The 21404-nt window shown below is 59.1% G+C and overlaps 1 protein-coding gene across 2 annotated transcripts in view; it reads right to left on the bottom strand.

The window, feature by feature from the left end:
* Positions 1 to 20110, bottom strand: part of DLL3 (delta like canonical Notch ligand 3) — a 289255-nt gene extending 269145 nt beyond the window's left edge. The window contains exons 1-5 of one of the 2 annotated variants that reach the window (XM_044988212.1): positions 19808 to 20110; positions 18966 to 19018; positions 17825 to 18027; positions 14342 to 14584; positions 7522 to 7579 (exon numbers count right to left, since the gene is read on the bottom strand). In XM_044988212.1, coding sequence (XP_044844147.1) covers positions 7522 to 7579; positions 14342 to 14584; positions 17825 to 17875 — 352 coding nt within the window. In that variant the 5' untranslated portion in view covers positions 17876 to 18027; positions 18966 to 19018; positions 19808 to 20110. The remainder of the gene's footprint in view (positions 1 to 7521; positions 7580 to 14341; positions 14585 to 17824; positions 18028 to 18965; positions 19019 to 19807) is intronic. The other variant, XM_044988213.1, reaches the window with a different exon arrangement.
* Between the last annotated feature and the right edge of the window lie 1294 nt (positions 20111 to 21404).

Here is a 21404-nt window from a genome sequence, read left to right as displayed (position 1 = left end):
CGGTCTTCTCCACGGAGAGCTTCACCCCTTCAAAACGGGCAGGTCCTCCACTGTTGTCTGCACTTCCTTCGGGAAACCCGAGAGGTGCAGCCACAACACGCGTCTCACCCCCACCTGTGTCGAGAGCCGACGGCAGGGCTGTTTTTGCCACCAGTTGGCATTCCTGGATGATGGCCTTGAAGGAATCCCGGGAGCTGTTTGGCACCTTGTCAACGAAGTCCTGTAATTGGTGGAGTCGTACTTCGCCTGAAGCGCCTGGTAGTTTTGTCTGCTCACTTGCAAGGTGGAGCCACTGAGGCCGGGTTTTCCCACACCACCTTAGCGGGATCTAGGATGGCCTCATTGAGCGGGAGGGGGATTTCAGAGGTGTGGAGGACATCAACAAAGTTGGTGACATGTATCCTTCATCTCCTCTATTGGTACATGGAGGGTGTCGGCCGCCATCTTCGCCAGCTCCTGGAATAGGCAGAAATCGTCCGCAATGGAGGGGGGTGATGGCATGACCACCTTGTCTGGCAAAGAGGGGGATATGGCCTTGGGTGCAATCCCGTCCTCTGCCTCCAATCTCCTGCTCCGCCACTTCGAAGGGCTCTAAGGCTCGCGATGCTGCCTCTGGCGATGCGCGGTGCCCTGGAGGAAGGCTGGTGGCGCACTGCCCGGGGGTACCAGTAGGGCCACTGCGGTGGCATGAGCCCTGGTGTTGCCCATGGGTGACCATATCAGGATGGCGGCAGTACCATCTGGTGCTACGTTCGCTGACCCTGTTGGTGTTGGGTCCCATATGGCGCTTGGGAGGAGCCAGCGTGGCAGGACTGCGGGGAGATACCCCTTGAGCGGCCCTGACTCAGTGCCAAGATCACAGCACCAAGGGTAAAACGGGATGACCCGGGTAATTATAGGCTGTCAGACTCGCATCGATCCCAAGCAAGATAATGGAGGGGCTGATATGGGCCTTGATTAATAAAGAATCAAAGGAGGGTAATATAATTAATACCAAGTAAAATGGGTTTATGGAAAATGAGTTTGGTTGATAAAGGTAGTGGTGCTGATGTGATATACTTCGATTTCTGTAAGGCATTGGACTTGATAGCACACGACATCTTTATAAAAACCTAGAAAGATACAAAATGAACACGGCCCACATTATACGGATTAAAAGCTGGCTAAGTGACAGGTCTTAAAAGGTAACTGTAAATAAGGAATAGTCATCGAGCGGGTCCGTTTCTAGGGGCGGGGTCCCGCAGGGAGGAGTTCTCGGCCCTTCACTACTGGATATTTTTAACAATGACCTGGAAGGAAACATAAAATGATCACTGATGGCGTTGCAGATGAGGGAGTGGTACATAATAGAGAGGAGAGGTCACCAGTACAGAGCAATCTGGAGCACTTGGTAAACTGGGTGCAAGCAAACAAAACGTGTTTTAATACAACTAAACGTAAGGTAATTGATCGTGGAACAAAGAATGCAGGGCATACTTCCATGCTGGGGGACTCCATCCTGGGAAGCTGTGACTCTGAGAAACACCTGGGAGTTGTGTTGGTTACAAACACAAGGGCTAGTGTGACCCTGGGATGCATCAACAGGGGACTCTCGAGCCGGAGCAGAGAGTTTATTTTCCCTCTGTAGTTGGCCCTGGTGCAACCACTGCTAGAATCCTGTGTCCAGTTCAGGTGCCCACAATTCAAAGGATGTTGATAAATCGGAGAGAGGTCAGAGAAGACTCACGAGAATGATCAAAGGATTAGAAAACCTGCCTTGTCGTGACAGATAAATTAAATAGATTGAGCTCTTTTCAACACAGAGAAGGTTAAGGGGTGACAGGATCCCAGGCTATCAGTACCTACCTGGGAACGCGTTGATAACAGGCACCTCAGTCCAGCGGAGGAAGGTCTAACAGGACCCAGTGGCTGGACAGGGACGCTGGACACATTCAGACGGGAGATAAGGTACATTTTTAACAGCGAAGGGAATGACCGTTTGGAACAACTCACCCAGAGTCGTGGCGGATGCTCCATCCCGGACAATTTTTAAACCAAGATAGGATGTTTCTTTTTTTCCTAAGAGAAGAACTCTAGCGCCACCAGGAATTAGCACAGGGCAGTCCTATGGCCGGTGTTTGACAGGTCAGCAAATGAAATGATTCGAGTGGCCCCTTGCGTCTCTAGAATCTATGAATCCCTTTGCGGCCCAGGGACCTCCTGATGGCCATTGGCAAAGGACACAAGGGGGCAGATGGGTTTACAGGGATCCACCAAGTCTGATGTTTACATAATAATGTGCCAAAGGGGGGCACGTGAGGCCTCTACCAACATCGTCCTAACCAGCCCGTGATGTATGTCCAGATATTTAAGGAGTTACGTACCTATACGTTATAAGGCAGGAGTCGGAAACCTCCGGCAGGCGGCTCGTCAGGGTAAGCACCCTGGCAGGCTAGGCCAGTTTGTTTATCTGCCACATCAGCAGGTTCAGCCGATCGCGGCTCCCACTGGCCGCGGTTCGCTGTCCCAGGCCAATGGGGGCGGCGGGAAGCACCGCGGGCTGACAGCTTACCCTGGCGAGCCGCATGCCAGAGGCTGCCGACCCCTGTTCTAAGGTATGTAAGCTAGGCCAGGTCACCAGGTGATACACAGGTTCTGGGCACGCAGGCGGGACAGGAGATGCTTCTCTCGCCGACTGACCATTGCGTATTGCACGTTTTACAATGTGAGTCTCTCTGCACATGGAGCCGCCGGCTAATCGAGACCACGAAGTCACCAAGAGAGCACCAAGAGATCTGCGGGAGGGGGGCGGGGGGGGGAGCCAAGTTGCCAGCGGGTTTCTCTTAGGAAAGGAGGGTGCCAGCCGGCCTGGCTGTTAAAGGCTGGCAGAAGGATGCGGGGGGAGGGGCGGGGGGCGATCTCTGGAGAGAGGGGAGTGTCTGGTAAATTCAGTCTGGGCTCCAGTTCTGGTGTGGACGTAACGCACTGTGTCCCATCACTACCTCCCGGCTGTTACTTGGAGCTCCGGTCTCCGCGAGATACCCTGACACCTGATTTCCCTCCGAAGGTGGCTAAGGCCTGGCCGTTCAGGGTGCAGGGAGCCGAGGTGGATCCGGGGGCCTGGGCTGGGCTGGGCTGATCCTCTAGAGCAGCGGGACTGGGAATGCGGCGAGTGCCGGGTGGAGCAGGGGCTGGGTGCTCCAGGGGGAGGCTCGTGGGGGGGGGGGAGGCTGCTGGTAACCTGCAGAGAGCCAGCAGGGAGGGGAGTCGGGGAGCAGAGCCCTGGCAGGCCCAGACGGGGGTTCCTCATGCTAAGGGCAGGTGGTGGCGAGGTGCTTCACGGCCCTGGGTACCCCGGGAGCGTCAGACCCTTCCTCCATGTTATCCTCCCCCACTCAACCCACCCTAGAGTGCCCCTCCCTGCCCCCCGCACTCGTCTGTCCTTCCCCCTGCACCCCATATTCCCCGCCCCATCCTCCGGGGCCCCCATTCCCTTCCCCCCCATATTCTCCTCGCCCTGGGACCCCCCCCAATATTCCCCTCTCCATCCCCTGGAACCCCCATTCCCTTCCCCCTCTGTATTCCCCCTACTCATCCCCCTGGGACCCCCCCCCCAGCATTCTGCCACTCCCCACCCCCTCCCCTCAGCAGTTCTCCCCCCAAGTCAGACCCCCCCACACACACACACACCCTGTCCTGGAGCCTGCAGCTTTGGCCCCTCATCTCAGACCAGGGTCCTGCACCAGGGGAGGGGAGGGGAGGGGAGGGGACCGGGGGAATTGAGGGGGTTGCTCCTCCCCCCAAAGTGTCCCACTTGCCCTGCCTGGGCCTTGGCTCCTCACACCGAGCCCGCTCCAGCCACACAGCCCTGCCCCCCCCCCCCCAGCTGGGATCCCCACCCCTCCCCCAGCCAGCCACCCCCCACTCCAACCCACCCCTCCTCTCCCCCAGCAAGCCACCCGCACCTTCCCCCCCCCGCCACACCCCCCCCATCCCACCCCTCCTGTCACCCAGCAAACCACCCCCCCGGCCTCAACACCCCCCATTCCTCCCCCAAACGGCCTCCCCCCTCTCACTACCCATCCCCACCCACCCTCCCCCGGCCAGTGCCCCTGCATCCTTCCCTTGCTACAGGATCCAGTACAAAGAGGATCTGATGCTCCATCCCCAGCAACAGGGTTTGTGGGAAAAGGCAGGGGACGGTTCCTCTTCCCAGCACCCAGCGGTGTGACCCCCTCGCTGGGATCCTCCCACCCCCCATCCAGCACCCGGTTCCTCTGCCCCCCACCCCTGCTGGGATCCTCCCCCCCCCCATCCAGCACCCGGCTCCTCTGCCCCCCACCCCCTCTGGGATCCCCCCCCCGGCACCCGGCTCCTCTGCCCCCACCCCTGCTGGGATCCTCCCCCCCCCCCCCATCCAGCACCCGGCTCCTCTGCCCCCCACCCCCTCTGTGATCCCCCCCCCGGCACCCGGTTCCTCTGCCCCCCACCCCTGCTGGGATCCTCCCCGCCCCCATCCAGCACCCGGCTCCTCTGCCCCCCACCCCCTCTGAGATCCCCCCCCCGGCACCCGGCTCCTCTGCCCCCACCCCTGCTGGGATCCTCCCCGCCCCCATCCAGCACCCAGCTCCTCTGCCCCCACCCCTGCTGGGATCCTCCCCCCCGGCACCCGGCTCCTCTGCCCCCACCCCTGCTGGGATCCTCCCTGCCCCCATCCAGCACCCGGCTCCTCTGCCCCCCACCCCCTCTGGGATTCCCCCTCCCTGGCACCCGGCTCCTCTCCCCCCCCCCCCATCCAGCACCCGGCTCCTCTGCCCCCACCCCTGCTGGGATCCTCTCCCACATCCAGCACCCGGCTCCTCTGCCCCCCCCCCCGTCTGGGAGCCCCCCCCCCAGCACCCGGCTCCTCTGCCCCCCACCCCCTCTGGGATCCCCCACCCGCCACCCGGCTGCTCTGCCCCCACCCCTGCTGGGATCCTCCCCCCCGGCACCCGGCTCCTCTGCCCCCACCCCTGCTGGGATCCTCCCCCCCCCCCGGCACCCGGCTCCTCTGCCCCCACCCCTGCTGGGATCCTCCCCCCCCCATCCAGCACCCGGCTCCTCTGCCCCCCACCCCCTCTGGGATCCCCCCCCCGGCACCCGGCTCCTCTGCCCCCACCCCTGCTGGGATTCCCCCCCATCCAGCACCTGGTTCCTCTGCTCCCCACCCCCTGCTAGGGTCCCCCACCCTCCGGCACCTGGCTTCTCTGTCCCCCACCCCCCTCTGGCACACAGCTCCTCTGCCCCCCACCCTCATTGGGATCCCCCAATTCAGCACCAGATCCTGTGTCCCCCCTCACCCCGCACTGGGATCCTCCCCCATCCGGCACCCAACTCCTCTGCCCACCACCTCTGGAATTATCCTCCTCTGCCCCCTGCCCCCAGGGGCTAACCCAGGTCTTTATCAGCTGCTTTCCCTCACCCCTGCTGGCTCCAGTACCCATCAGGGATATCGGGGTCACCCCACCACGGCCTGGCCAATGTCCCCCCTTTCATCTCCCGGAGCCAGAGACCCAGAGCTGAAGGCTGTAAGGGAGTTGGGGTGGGGGGTGTCCCAAGAATTTCCTCCATCCCCAGCTACAGATGCTCAATCCCACCCATCCCCTTGCTCCTATCCCCCCCCCCCCCCCGCCCAGGTTTGCTATTTACCCCCCACCAAAGGAATCCCACAATTCCCTAGGGCTGGCCCTTGCTCCACTCCTGTGTGCTTCACCTGGGAGTGGGTGGAGATTGGGGGGGGACCCGGGAATGGGGCCGCCTGGTGCCTGAATCCCAAACCCTGCTCCTGGGCACCCTCAGACCTAGGGGAAGTTTGGAGCCAGGCCCCATCCCTCTATGCCGGCGCCACAGAGATGCAGTGGGGGCCAGCCTGGGGGAAACGGGCGGTACGGGGTCGACACGGGGCTGGATGCCGGTGATACTGGGTGCCCGTCCTGGGGGATGCAGGGGGTGTGGAGTTGACATGCTGGTAAATGTGGGCAGTACGGGAGTGCCAGGCTGGTGGGTGCCCGTCCTGTGGGACGCGGGCGGTAAGGGGGTGAAGTGCCGGTGTAGGGCTGTTCTGGGGGTGCATGTGGGGGGCAAGGCCGCGGCACGGCCCGAGCACACTGTGCCCTGCCCGTTCGGCCTGCCCGCAAGCGGCTGTGGCTGCCAAGCATGAGCTAGAGCCGCCCAGGATTGGGCGGGTCGGGCAGGGCTGCCCCTGGGACAGCCCAGAATCCAGAAGGCTTCAAGCCGCCTTTGCTCCATATCTTGGGGGGGTGGGGGTGGGGCACAGGAGCTGGGCGCTGGCTGGAGTGGAGGAGTTGAGGTGGGTTGCAGGGCCAGTTTAAGGCGTTCACACACACAACAGGCCCGGTGGGTCCCAGCTCTGGCAGTCACACAATCCCAGCAAGATCTCCGGCTCCATGTTTCAAATAAGAAATTCTCTAGCTCTCGTGATTGGGAAGAGCAGGGTCTGGGGTAACCGATGCAGTGACACTGCCTGGGTCTGCAGAGAGCCTGAACCCATTGCTCCAAGAGGGGTGAGCTGCCCCGAGCGTGACCGACGCAGGGATGCTGCCTGGGTCTGCAGGGAGCCTGAACCCATTGCTCTGAGAGGGGTGAGCTGCCCCGAGCGTGACCGACGCAGGGATGCTGCCTGGGTCTGCAGGGAGCCTGAACCCATTGCTCCGAGAGGGGTGAGCTGCCCCAGGCGTGACCAACGCAGTGACACTGCCTGGGTCTGCAGGGAGCCTGAACCCATTGCTCTGAGAGGGGTGAGCTGCCCCGAGCGTGACCGACGCAGTGACACTGCCTGGGTCTGCAGGGAGCCTGAACCCATTGCTCTGAGAGGGGTGAGCTGCCCCGAGCGTGACCGACACAGTGACACTGCCTGGGTCTGCAGAGAGCCTGAACCCATTGCTCCGAGAGGGGTGAGCTGCCCCGAGCGTGACCGACGCAGGGATGCTGCCTGGGTCTGCAGAGAGCCTGAACCTGCTGCTCTGTGAGGGAGCAGCTGCCTCAAGCAATCTGAGTGGGCTTTTTATTGCCAGCCCCACTCCTCCGCCGTGCTAGCCTCACGCCAGCAGGGAGCTCTGCCTGGGGCAGAAGGGGTACAGTGCACCAGGTCCAGCGCCTCCCCCCACCCCATCACGCAGAGAAGCTCTGGCTGCAGAAGTGAGTACTTGGACTGCTTCTCTGGAGGAGGAGGGGGCCCCTGCTGTCCCCTAGGGAGTCAGACTCATGATGTGGGGGGCGGAGCTATAGAGGCTCATGATGTGATGTGCCATGGGGCCAGCGCTGGCATCATCTGGCCCTGCTGGGTTGGGGGTGGGTGGGACGGGCAGACCCAGGTGCAGGACTGGGGACGGGGAGGGGGAGGGGGTCCCATCAGTCAGGGTGCAGGTTCTGTGTGAGCCTGGCAGTGCCCCCCCCCCAAAAACAAAGCTCTCCAAAGATGGGGCAGCCCACGCACCCCAACCCTGCAGCGCCCCCTGGTGGGCGGCTGGGGGTATCGCTCACCTGTGGACGGCTCGCCGGCCTCGGCTCTCCACGTCTCAATGATGAGGGAGAAGGTGCCCTGGAGCGGAGAGAGAGCAGAGAGCGTGAGGGGGTGGGGTGGAGAGGGGCGGCCCGGGACAGAGATGGGATGGTGGCATGGATGGGGGCGGGGCATGGGGCTAAGGAGGAGGAGCCGGGGGGGTGCACAATAGCGGGAGGATCGGGGTGGGGGAAACGGAAGGCTGCCCAACTGGGGGCACTGGGAGGAGGGGGATGCTGGGCACAGCTTACCTGGGGGTGGGGAACTTGGGGGGGGGGGCGGGGAGGGCGCATATGAATAAAATTATAAACTCAGAAGGGCCCATTGTGATCATCTAGTCTGACCCCCTGGACAGCACAGGCCAGAGACCTGCCCCGGAATCATTCCCAGAGCTGGGATCTGCATTTTAAACCGCTGAGTGCCCCTGGGTCAGTTTTACCCTCCCTGTTAAAAACAGACCCCTCCTTTCCCCTCTGAACCCGTCCAGCATCAGCTCCCAGGCGCTGGCTCGTGTGAGGCCTTTCTCTGCTAGACTGAAGAGCCCTTGATTAAATATTTGTTCCCCGGGCAGGTGCTGACAGCCTGGGATTCAGTCACCTTCTTTAGTTAAGCTAAATAGATCGAGCTCCTGGAGTCTCTCGCTCCCAGGCAGGTTTTCTAACCCTCTGATCATTCTCGTGACTCTTCTCTGACCCCCTCTCCAATTCATCAATATCCTCCTTGAATTGTGGGCCCCAGAACTGGACACAGGATCCCAGCAGCGGTCGCACCAGGGCCAAACACAGAGGGGAAAGAACCTCTCTGCTCCTATGCTGATTCCTGTTCATACATTCCAGGATCGCATTAGCCCTTTTGGCCCCGGCGTCACACTGGGAGCTCCTGTTCCGCTGATTCTCCACCACGACCCCCGGATCTTATTCAGGGTCACGGCCAGGGGCGGCTCTAGCTTTTTTGCTGCCCCAAGCACGGCAGGCAGGCTGCCTTCGGCGGCGCGCCTGCAGGAGATCTGCCGGTCCTGCGGCTTTGGCGTACCTGCCGCCAAATTGTTGCTGAATCCGCAGGACCGGGGACCTCCCGCAGAAATGCCACCGTAGGCTGCCTGACTCCTGCTCTCGCAGGGACCGGCAGGGTGCCCCCCTTGGCTTGCCGCCCCAGGCACCCGCTTGGAGCCTGGAGCTGCCGCTGGTCACGGCTTCCCAGGAGAGAGCCTGTCAGTACGGCCGACAGGCTTAGTGCCTAGGTGCCTCCACTGACATTTAGGTGTGTTTAAAAAAAACAAAATCCGCTGTTTGCTTGTGCCCAGTTTACCAAGCAACGCAGAATGGCTCCGAGGGGGAGGGCCCTGAGGGGGAGATATGATGGGGGTGGTGCTGGGGGAGAGGGATCCATGGGATGTATAATGGGACTGGAAAATAGCAATTGGAGGGAGGGGGGTTATTGGGGTGGATTACTGGGGAAGGGGGTGGATTATTGGGGGAGGGGCTGGAGGAAGGGGTGTACGAAAAAAGAGTAGCATGGGGCCTGTTATGGGGCCTGTGCTGACCCAAGCGACCGGGTAGGCGGCGAGCTCCCTCACGAGGCTCTGGCCCACCATCTCTGGGAACCCTTGATGCAGGGGGTGGGGCGAACTCTAGGCAAACAGGGGGTCACCAACCCAGCTTCCCAGCGGAGCAGCGACCAGGGGAGTTCGGCGAGGGAGCGCGAGAGGCAGGCACATCTAACAAACAGACTAAGCTTAGGCCAATAACACCTCCCCCTCCCCCCACCACCACCAAAATCCCCTGCTAGAGTAAAAATACTGCAGGCAGGCGTCCCGAGCAGAGTGGGGGCTCCCCGGTTCATAGCACTGGACACAGCCTGTGCCGTTACCCGCCGCGTGGGCCGGGGGCGTTACGGGGGTATTCGCTGCCAGCAGCTCTTGACTCTCAGAAACCGAGCGCGGGCTCTGGAGACCAGAGTGGGTGAACCGGAGGAACTAAGGGAGACAGAGGGGTACGGAGGAGACTTTTGGGGACACAGCAGAACGGGTTCCACCCCGTCTGACAGCCCCGTGCTGCTGAGGAGGGGGGAATCTCGGGGAAGGAGAACATCAGGCTGGGGCGGAGGGAAACAATCTCATTGTTGGGACCCTCCTTCCAGATGGTATCATGGTCTCCTCTCAGGCTGAGACCCCCCCATCCGGGGGAGGGGACCCCCGTTATTAGGAAGAGACAGGTCATAGCGATGCGGGAGGCGATCGGTAGAAATATGGATACAGTAACATAAGAACGGCCATACTGGTCAGACCAAAGGTCCATCTAGCCCAGTAGCCTGTCTGCCGACAGTGGCCAATGCCAGGTGCCCCTGAGGGAATGAACAGAACAGGGAATCATCAAGTGATCCATCCCCTGTCGCCCATTCCCAGCTTCTGGCAAACAGGACACCATCCCTGCCCATCCTGGTTAATAGCCTTTGATGGACCTATCCTCCAGGAACTTATCTAGTTCTTTTTGAACCCTGCTATAGTCTTGGCCTTCACAAAATCCCCTGGCAAGGAGTTCCACAGGTTGTGCATTGTGTGGAAAAAAAGACTTCCTTTTATTTTAACAGCTGGGTTTGTGATGACCAGGAGAACCAGCTGGTGAATTGCCTGCCAGGTGCGAAGGTTACGGATCTCTCAAGGTATCTACACAGTCTTATGTAGTGAGGAGCCGGTGGTCATGATACATGTAGCTACCAATGACATAGGGAAGGATAGGAGAGAGGTCCTGGAGGCCAAATTCAGGCTGTTAGGTAAGAGATTAAAGTCCAGGACCTCCATGGCAGCATTCACTGAAATGCTTCCAGTTCCACACACGGGGCCAGACAGACAGGCAGAACTGCAGGGTCTCAATGTGTGGATGAGACGATGGGGTAGGGAGGAGGGACTTTCCCAAAGCCTTAAATTTGTGCCAGGGTTTGCCAGGGCTGAGCCCTGGCACCTCTGGGCTTGGCAGTTCATAGCCCTGTCACCTCTGGGCTGATGTCCTGATTTTATAGGGACAGTCCCAATTTTGGGGTCTTTCTCACATAGGCACCTATTACCCCCCCCCACACACACACACACCTCCTGTCCCGATTTTTCACACTTGCTATCTGGTCAGACTATCTAGGTTTGGCAGTTCATAGCCCCGGCACCTCTGGGCTTGGCATGTCAGTTACGAATGTAAAAAAAAAATTCCTTGACTCCTGGCACCTCTTTCATTACAAATTAAGCACTGGGAACTGGGGAACCTTTTGGGAAAGGAGACGCCTAGAGAGGAAGGATGGGCTCCACCCAAACCAAACCAGAACCCGGTTGCTGGCATGCATAATTTCAAAGCTCGAAAGGGAAGTTTTTACAGTCAGGCCTGGGGGAAAACCAACAGGTGCAGAGGATCACTGGGTTTGGGCAGAAACATCACGCAGGGGAGGATTTATTAAAAGGGGAACTCTGTCATAAAGGGGATAGGAAGGAAGTTGGTAACATACAAGTAGGAACTAGCGAGATGCAGACAGGGGTGAAAAAGTCCCGTTTAAATATAGCCCATGAAGGCAAACATCGGATACTGACAAAATGGACAAGGGCTTATCTACAAATGCTAGCAGTGTAAATGCTCAGGGGGTGACCCGGAGTGCCGGGTATTAAGTGAGGATAGTAATATAATAGACACCATGGAAACTGGGTGGAATGAGGATCGTCAGTGAGACACAATAATACCAGGGTACAAAATATATCAGAAGGACAGAGCAGGTGGCGCTGGTGGGGGAATGGCCGTATAAAGCACAAAGTCAAAATCTTAAATAAATCAAACTGAACCACAGAATCTCTATGGATAGAAATTCCAGGCTTGAATAGTAAGTGTATAGCAGTAGGAATATCCTACCGATCACCTGGCCAGGATGGGGATGGTGGCTGTGAGAGATTAGAGAGGCTACAAAGGCCAAAAACTCAGGGATTTCAACTATCCCCATACGGACTGGGTACAGATCAGCTCAGAGCGGGATGCGGAGATAAGATTTCTAGACACCATTAATGATGGCTTCTTGGAGCAGCGAGTCCTGGAACTCACAAGGGAAGAGCCAATTCTTGATTTAGTCCTAAGTGGTGCACAGGATCTGGTCTAAAGGGTGAATATGGATGAACCGCTCGGTAATAGTGACCATGACGTAATTAAATTTAGCAGACGAATACCAACGAAATCCACTACGGTAGCATTTAACCAACGAAATCCACCACAGTAGCATTTAACTTCAAAAATGAAGAACGACACAAAATTGAGGAAATGAGTTAAACAGAAATTAAAAGGAACAGTCACAAGAGTGAAACGCCTGCAAGCTGCATGGAGACTATTTAAAAACACCACAATCGAGGCTCAAACTAAATGTATCTCCCCAAATAAAATAAGTAAATAATGCAGCAAGAGGACCATAAAAATGCCGCCCTAGCTAAACAGCGGAGTAAAAGAGGCGGTTGGAGGCAAAAAGGCATCCTTTAAAAATTGGAAGTCAAATCCTAGTGAGGAAAATAGGAAGGGACAAATGCTGGCAAGTCAAGTGGAAGAAAATATGAGGCAGGCAGGCCAAAAGAGAACTTGAAGAGCAACTAGCTAAGGACACAGAAACTAACCGCTAACATTTTTAAGTAGATCAGAAACAGGAAGCTGCTAAACAGTCATTGGGGCCCACTGGACGATCAAGGTGCTCAAGGAGCACTTAAAGACGACAAGGCCCTTGCGGAGAATCTAAATGAATTCTGTGCATCGGTCATCACTGCAGAGGATGTGAGGGAGATTCCCACGCCTGAGCCATTATTTTTAGGTGACAAATCTGAGGAACGGTCCCAGGCTGAGGTGTCGATAGAGGAGGTTTTGGAACCAATAGATAAATTAAATGGTGATAAGTCACCAGGACCAGGTGGTAATCACCTAAGAGTTCTGAAGGAACTCAAATGTGAAACAGGAGAACTACTAACCGTGGTACAAAACCTATCACTTAAATCAGCCTCTGTACCGGACTACTGGAGGGAAGCAAATGTAACACTGATTTAAAAAACAAAAAAGACTCCTGAGGCGATCCTGGCAATTACAGGCCTGTAATCCTGACTTCAGTACCAGGCAGATTGGTTGAAACTAGAGTAAAGAACAGAATTATCAGACACATAGATGAACACGCTACATTGGGGAAGAGCCAACATGGCTTTTGTAACGGGAAATCACGCCTCACCAATCTATTAGAATTCATTGAGGGGGGTCAGTCATTATGTGAACAAAGGTGATCCAGTGGATATAGTGTACTTGGACTTTCACAAAGCCTTTGACAAGGTCCCTCAGCAAAGGCTGTTAAGCACGGGAGAAGAGGGAAAGTCCTCTCCTGGATCAGTAACTGGTTAAAAGAGAGGAAACAAAGAGAAGGAATAAATAGTTTTCAGAATGGAGAGATGTAAATAGAGGTGTCCTCCAGGGGTCTGTGCTGGGCCCAGCGCTGTTCAACATATTCACAAATGATCTGGAAAAAGGAATGAACAGTGAGGTGGCAACATTTACAGATGATACAAAACTACTCAAGATAGTGAAGTCGAGAGCAGACTGTGAAGAGTTACAAAGGGATCTGGCAAAACTGGGTGACTGGGCAACAAAATGGCAGATGAAATTCAATGTTGATAAATGCACAGTAATGCACCTTGGAAAACACACTCCCAACTATATATACACAGAGTGATGGGGTCTAAATTAGCTGTCACCACTCCAGAAAGATCTTGGAGTCATTGTGGAGAGTTCTCTGAAAACATCTGCTCAGTGTGCAGGGCAGTGAAAAAAGTGAACAGACTGTTGGGAACTAGTAGGAAAGGGATAGATAATAAGATAGAAAATATCACGTTGCCGCTATATAAATCCATGGTTCGCCCACATCTTGAATACTGTGCGCAGTTCTGGTCACCTCATCTCAAAAAAGAGATATTAGAATTGGAAAAGGTGCAGGGAAGGGCAACAGAAATGTTGTGGGGGATGAAGCAGCTTCCGTATGAGGAGAGATGACAAAGCCTGGGACTGTTCCGCTTGGAAAAGAGACACCTGAGGGGGGATATGACAGAGGTCTATAAAATCATGACTGGTGCAGAGAAAGTGACTGGGGAAAGTGTTATTTACCCCTTCACATCACACAAGAACGAGGGGTCACCCAGTGAAATGAATGGCAGCAGGTTAAAAACAAACAAAAGGACGTATTTCTTCACCCAACGCACAGTCAACCTGCGGAACTCCTTGCCAGGGGATGTTGTGAAGGCCAAAAGTTCAAAATAAAATGTAGATAAGTTGCTGGAGGACAGGTCCATCAATGGCTATTAGCCAAAAGGGTCAGGGATGCCACCTCATGCTCCAGGTCCCTGAACTTCCAACTGCCAGAAGCTGGGACTGGATGACAGGGGATGGATCACTGGATAATTGCCCTGCTCCGTTCATTCCCTTTGAACATCTGGCAATGGCCACGGTCAGAAGACAGGATACTGGGCTAGATGGACCATTGGGCTGACCCAGTCTGGCCGTTCTTATGTTCTTGGTATTGGGGGAGAGGGCTGGGGGAGGTGGGAGTTTAATGGGAATGTATAATTGGGGGGGAGGAGGTGGGAGTTTAATGGGAGTGAATTATTGGGGGAAGGGAGTATAACCGGGTGTACTATGAGGTAGGGTGCGGGATGAGGGGGTATATAATGTAGGTGTATTATTTTGGTGGGGGTGTATAGTGGGAGTTATTATGGGATGCTGGGGTGTATTATTGGTGGAGGGCGCTGGGGGGGGCACTCACCGGCCACTTGAAGTGGAAGGGCACGTGGATGGGTGCGCTGGTGGCCACAGCATTGCGGTCGGCGGGGACCATGTCGCTCAGGGCGGCCCCGAAGGTGCAGGGGGGCTCAGGGGACACGACCGCCTGGGCGTGCTTGAGGCAGACGCGGAAGAAGAGGCGGCAGGGGCTGGCGCCGGGACACAGGCTGCGGGCGCTGCTGCGGAACGAGTGCACCTGGAGCTCAAACACTCCAGCCGGCTGGGCCTGTGGGACAGAGTGCGGGGGGGGGGATTAGCATGGGACCCTGCCAGCCTCCCCCTGGAGATCCCCCCACCCCGACCCTCCCAGCTCACTGCTGCCCACCCCAGAGATCCCACCAGCCCACAGTCTGCGTTTCCAGCACCTATCCCCAACCCTCTGGCATGCAGCCCCCACCCCAGAGATTCCCCCAACCCACAGCCCCTGCCCCCGATCACACAGCCCCCACCCCAGAGATTCCCCAACCCACAACCCCTGATCGCACAGCCCCCACCCCAGAGATTCCCCAACCCACAGCCCGTGCCCCTGATCGCACAGCCCCCACCCCAGAGATTCCCCAACCCACAGCCCCTGCCCCCGAACACACAGCCCCCACCCCAGAGATTCCCCCAACCCACAGCCCGTGCCCCTTATCACACAGCCCCCACCCCTGAGATTCCCCAACCCACAACCCCTGTTCGCACAGCCCCCACCCCAGAGATTCCCCCAACCCACAGCCCCTGCCCCCGATCACACAGCCCCCACCCCAGAGATTCCCCAACCCACAGCCCCTGCCCCCGATCACACAGCCCCCACCCCAGAGATTCCCCCAACCCACAGCCCCTGCCCCCAATCACACAGCCCCCACTCCAGAGATTCCCCCAACCCACAGCCCCTGCCCCCGATCACACAGCCCCCACCCCAGAGATTCCCCAACCCACAGCCCGTGCCCCCGATCACACAGCCCCCACCCCAGAGATTCCCCCAACCCACAGCCCATGCCCCCGATCGCACAGCCCCCACCCCAGAGATTCCCCCAACCCACAGCCCGTGCCCCTGATCGCACAGCCCCCACCCCAGAGATTCTCCAGCCCACAGCCCCTGCCCCCAATCACACAGCCCCCACCCCAGAGATTCCCCCAACCCCCAGCCCCTGCCCCCAATCACACAGCCCCCACCCCAGAGATTCCCCCAACCCACAGCCCATGCCCCTGATCGAACAGCCCCCACCCCAGAGATTCCCCAACCCACAGCCCGTGCCCCTGATCGCACAGCCCCCACCCCAGAGATTCCTCCATCCCACAGCCCCTGCCCCCAATCACACAGCCCCCACCCCAGAGATTCCCCCAACCCACTGCCCTTGCCCCAGATCACATAGCCCCCCCCCCAGAGTTTCCCCAACCCACAGCCCGTGCCCCTGATCGCACAGCCCCCACCCCAGAGATTCCCCAACCCACAGCCCGTGCCCCTGATCGCACAGCCCCCACCCCAGAGATTCCCCCAACCCACAGCCCATGCCCCCAGTCACACAGCCCCCACCCCAAAGATCGTCCAACCCCCACCCCAGCGCACTGTCCCATCCACCCAGAGATCCGCCCAGCCCAGAGACTGTGCCCACAAGCCCCCTGGCCCTCCCTGGGGTGAAATCCCCCCATGGCACCTCCAAGCCCCCTGGCCTCCCCTCCATAGTTTGCACCTCCCACCCCCCCAAAACTCACAGCCTTTGCTTCCCAGGGCACAGACCCTTTCGTCCCCCTCCTCTAGAAATCCCCCACCCCCACCCTCTGCCTCTCACAGCCCAGGGTTAATCTCCCCTCTCCAGAGAAACTCCCCCCACTCCGACCCTGTCACCTCCCCTCCGGGGCACAAGTAACCCCACCTCCCCCAGGAGCAAAGCCACCCCCCGGACCATGCAACCCCCCCAGGACCCTGTACACCCACCACCCCCAGGGCATAGTTTATCTCCCCCCCCCCCGGCAGCCTGGACCCGCCTCCTTCCCAGGGCAAAGCCTCCCCCAGAGGTTCCCTTCTTTAACTCCCACCCGCCGACACGGGTCCCCCCCTCCCCGGCCCCTCACATGTCCCAGGATACAGCGCCCCCCCGCACCAAGAGCCTCCCCCAGAGAGGGGCCCCGTTTTCCCCAGACCCTCCCCAGTGCCCGAATCCTTCCTGGGGTCCTGCCAGCCCACCCGGCGTGCGGGGACCCCTGGGGGGAGCCCGGGTCACCTGACCCCTCCCCGATCCCCCCCCAGGTCAGTGCGCAGAGAAGCTTCCCCCCAACCCCCACAGGTCAGCGCGCGGGGCTGGTGGGAGCGCAGCCCCCCTTGGAGAGGTCCCGGTTCCCCGGCCCCAGCCCCGGAGCGCAGCCCCCCCTTGGAGAGGTCCCGGTTCCCCGCCCCCAGCCCCGGAACGCAGCCCCCCCTTGGAGAGGTCCCGGTTCCCCGCCCCCAGCCCCGGAACGCAGCCCCCCCTTGGAGAGGTCCCGGTTCCCCGCCCCCAGCCCCGGAGCGCAGCCCCCCCCCCCCTTGGAGAGGTCCCGGTTCCCCGGCCCCAGCCCCGGAACGCAGCCCCGCCCCTTGGAGAGGTCCCGGTTCCCCGGCCCCAGCCCCCTTGGAGAGGTCCCCGCGCCCCGCAGTGCGCGGCGCTCTCGGAGAAAGGTCCCGATTTCTCCCCTGCCCGCGACGTGTCCCCCTTGGATCAGACTCCCCCAGCCACACGCTCAACTCAGCACCCCCCCCGCCCGCCCAACTCCCGACCCCCTGCCCAGCGCGCAGCCCCCCTTGGAGAGATCCCCACCCCCGCCCACAGGTGCAAACCCCTTGGAGAGGTCACGGTCGTCATCCCCCACCCCATGGCGTGCACCGCCCCCCTTGGAACAATCCAGGTCCCCGTTCCTTGTGCCCCTGTGCGCAGCCCCCCTTGGAGAGATCCCGACACACACCCCCATACCGCCCCTGCCCTCCGTGCTGCCCCCTTGGAGAGATCCCGACCCCCCCCCATGCTGCCCCAGCCCCTGCCCTGCGCGCTGTCCCCTTGGAGAGATCCCGACCCCCCCCATACCGCCTCTGCCCTGCGCGCTGCCCCCTTGGAGAGATTCCGATCCCCCCATACCGCCCCTGCCCCCCTTGGAGAGATCCCGACCCCCCCCCCCCTGCTGCCCTGCGCGCTGCCCCCTTGGAGGGATCCCGACCCCCCCCCCATGCTGCCCCAGCCCCTGCCCGCTGCCCCCTTGGAGAGATTCGGTTCCCCCCCCCATGCTGCCCCAGCCCCTGCCCTGCGTGCTGCCCCCTTGGAGAGATCCCGACACCCCCCCCCCCCCGCTGCCCTGCGCGCTGCCCCCTTGGAGAGATCCCGACCCCCCCCCATGCTGCCCCAGCCCCTGCCCGCTGCCCCCCTTGGAGAGATCCCGACCCCCCCCTCACCATACCGCCCCTGCCCTGCGCGCTGCCCCCCGGGGAGGTCCCTCTGGGCCCGGAGTCACTCACCAGCTGTGCGCAGAGCAGGGCGAGGAAGCCGGCCAGGAGCAGGGGAGCCATGGGGCGAGGAGGAGGAGGCGGGCGGCCCTGGGGCGCTCAGTCCCTGAAGCAGCAGCAGCAGCAGCTTAGTCCAAGTGGGAGCGCGCCGGGGGCCGGTGCGTCCCGGGAGGGGCTCGGCACAGGCGGGAGAAGGCAGCGGGGGCTGGAGGAGGCTGCGGGGAAGGCAGCGCCGGGCGCACGGAGAACGAAGCTGCCGCCTGCTGCCTCCGGCGCTTTTAAAGCCCGGCCCTGCCTGGTGTCGGGTTGCCTGGCCCGGCTCGCCAGCACCCGCCCCCTTCGCTCCCCCTCCCCTTCCCACCGGCAGGGGCAGCCCCCCGCCCCAGCGGAGCGAGCGAGCGAGCGGCTGGTGGCGAGCCCACCCCCAGCAGCTGGGACTGGCCCGGGGCCCCTGCGGCCTCTCCGGGCTCGTGGGTTCTGGGAATTTCCCTCTAACCCCACGCGTGACCCGCCCCCGGCTTTGGTGCCTCCTGGGCGGGGCGGCGGAGCACCTCGCTAGCCGAGATTCCTCTGCGCCACTGGCCTGGTCCTGCTTCTGCTGCAGGAGCCACCTCCTGGGGCCGGGCCGGGTGGGAAGAGAGGCGGCCACGGAGAGCCCGGTGCGTGGGTTATGGGGCACCCAGCTGGGGACCTCCTGAGCGGGAATGGGTCAGAGAAGGGGCCCATCTAGCCGGGTATCAGGCCTCCCCGTCCAGCAGCTGCACCAGAGACAGTCCAGGAAGGTGGAATCAAGCTGGCTCTGAGAGTTAGGAAGGGGCTGAAATCCTGGGGCAGGAGGCTGGATCTTTCGGCCAGACTGGTGCTAGCAACTCATAGAGCCTAAGGCCGGGGGCCCATTAGTCTGGCCTCCCCCCAAGCTCCCCTCAGTTTCACCGGGATCCCCCTTTATTGAGCCCAATGACCCTAGGCAGAGACCAGGAGCGACCCAGGTGCTGTCAGTGGCATGAAATTAATTACATGAGGCCAGAGCCTGGGGCAGCTGCAGAGAAAGGAGGAACCTGCCCCCCACCCTCCAAGCCCTCCAGCTTTAACTCTTACACCCCTGGCTATTCTCCTTAGCCACCAAAATGGTTGATCCCTTTTTGACACTTACATTCTTGGCCTCTGCGCCTTCCAGTGGCCGGGAGTTCCACAGGCTCATGGTACCTTGTGGGAAGAAGGCATTTCCTGTTTCTGGTTTTGAATCACAGACACACACACACCCCTTTCAATTTCAGCGCCTGTCCCCTTGTCATTGTGTGATGAGACGGGTGAGCAGACGTTCCTGATTTCCATTCTCTCTCTCCCAGGCCCCGAGGGTCTTTTTCAATCTCCCTTCGTGGGAGTTTTTCCAGCCCCTGATCATTCCTGGTGGCCCTCTCTGAACCCACACGAATTCTGTGCTCTCCTTTGGGAATGATACAGGATCCAGACAAGGCCGCAGGGTTGCTTTATATAATGGTATTAGAACATTGTCCAGCCTATTCTCCCCTCCCCCACTTCCTTATGAATACAAAGACCTATCAGAGGTGTCGAGTACCCACAGCCCCAGGGGACGTCAACAGCAACTGGGAGTGCGGCCAGCGCGTCTGAAAGATCAGGCAAAAAAATGTACAGCACCTGGCACAATGGGGTCCTGGTCCCCGACTAGAGTGCCTAGGTGCTACTGTAATATACCTAATAGCAATAAAAATGTACAGCACCTGGCACAATGCGGGCCTGGTCCCTGACTGGGGCTCCTAGGCACTATAATAAAATAATAATTAATAATTCAGGCACCCAAAACGACCAGCCACTTTTGAAAGTGTTCTGCACCTGGGAACCAGGACGCCTGGGCTCTGTTCTCAGTTCTCCCAGCTACATTTTTAAGCCTCATTTTGTCACTTTCTTGCCCATATTTTGTAAAAAATAATCTCTCCAGGTCCTTCCCTCCCCCCCAAAAAATCCTGTCCTCACCTGTATTTTGTAATGCCTCCCTTAGATTTTAGGAGGGTCCTGGGGGTGGATCAGGAAAACAGCCATGTTGAATTCCTGCCAGGGTCTCCTTATGCAGCCCAGCACCACCAGTGAGTTCCTAAATGGCATCAGAATTGGTACAACACATGCCTGTCATTATCTCTGTTATTACATCCAAAATAATCTATGTTAAAAGAAACACCAAGGCTGCAAAGCCAAGCCCTCCGAAATTAGGACATGCTGGAGTTAAGGATGCCCGAACAACCTTAATTCACACCCTTGGAGATCTGCATTATGAGAAAGGCTTTACTTACATGATTGCATGCTGTTCCCTCTCCCTGCCCTCCATTCAGGGCACTGGATGGACAAGGCTCACTGAATGGGCAGCTAGACAGTAGTTCTTTTGATCCTCACCCTTCAACAGGTGGTCCCATATTTATTGGGCTTGATCCTAAACCCGCCCTGAATATAAAATTATTCATTTCCTCCTGGGCGTTTTTTCTGGGTCTTTCCAAACACTAATTAATTTACCTTAACACCACCCCTGTGAGATAAAGGGGCATTATTAGCCCTGGTTTACACACGGGGAACAGAAGCATGGGGCTTTGGGAACAGTGCCTAGAGCATGGGGGACTGGGAGTCAGGAATCCTGGGTTCTATTTCTGGCTCTAGGATCAGAGTGGGGCCTAGTGGTTAGAGCAGGGCAGGCTGAGAGTCAGGACTCCTGGGTTCTATCCCCAGCTCTGCAACTGACTTGTTGACACAAGCGAGTCATAAGCCTGCTCTGTGCCTCAGTTTCCCCATCTAAAAAGCTGGTAAGGACACCGCCCCGCCCGGCGAGCATTCGCCCAGCGCCACGCAATCTCATCCGGATGAGAAATGGACGGCTGCAAAGCACTTGGAAAAGAAACCGCTCCCCTCCTGGTGATGTGAGCCAGGTGTGAACTCAGAACCGGTCTGCAGCATGCGGGGAGGGAGCCCAGGAGCTGCCCGCTCCCCAATCCTCTACCCTCCTGTTTAACCAGCCCCGCTCCTGCCATGACCCAACCCACAGACCATCTATTAACAGCCCCCTTTGCTGCAGCCCATCTTAGTCTTTGGGGCGTCTCACGTGCCGGCCTTTATAGGACATGGGGGGAGCCAGCTTAACCCCTTAGCTCCCCCCTTCCTTAGACCCTCCGGCCCAGCTTTGTGGAGCTCTGCAGCAGGGGATGCTTCAGCTGTATGCTAATCCCCAGCACCTGCCTCATTGCTTAAACACAAGGCCTCCCCAGGCCACTTTCCCTTTAAAGTCCCAGGGAAAAGCCGCCCTTCCAGCCTGGTTTGGGGTCGTCTTAAGGCAGCAACAGCTGTTAAAAAAACCCGCAACATCGCTTCTCCCCGCACCTCCCGGGGCCCGAGCAGGAGAGAAAGCCAGAGAGGCCCTGCAGCACCAGCATAGGCCGCAACCTCCACCAGGGCAGAAGTTGGGGGGGGGTGTTTATTTCACAGGTGTCGGCCCCGCACCCCGGAAATGTTAGGGGTCTGCAGTCGGCAGCTTTACCCTCCGCTCCGGGAACCCCTGGGCGTTGAAATCAGAGCCCGGCTCCTGAGCGGG

This window comes from Mauremys mutica, chromosome 15 (assembly GCF_020497125.1).
Source record: "Mauremys mutica isolate MM-2020 ecotype Southern chromosome 15, ASM2049712v1, whole genome shotgun sequence".
In the NCBI taxonomy this organism is placed as follows: domain Eukaryota; kingdom Metazoa; phylum Chordata; order Testudines; family Geoemydidae; genus Mauremys; species Mauremys mutica.
This window is presented reverse-complemented; position numbering and strand designations above follow the sequence as displayed.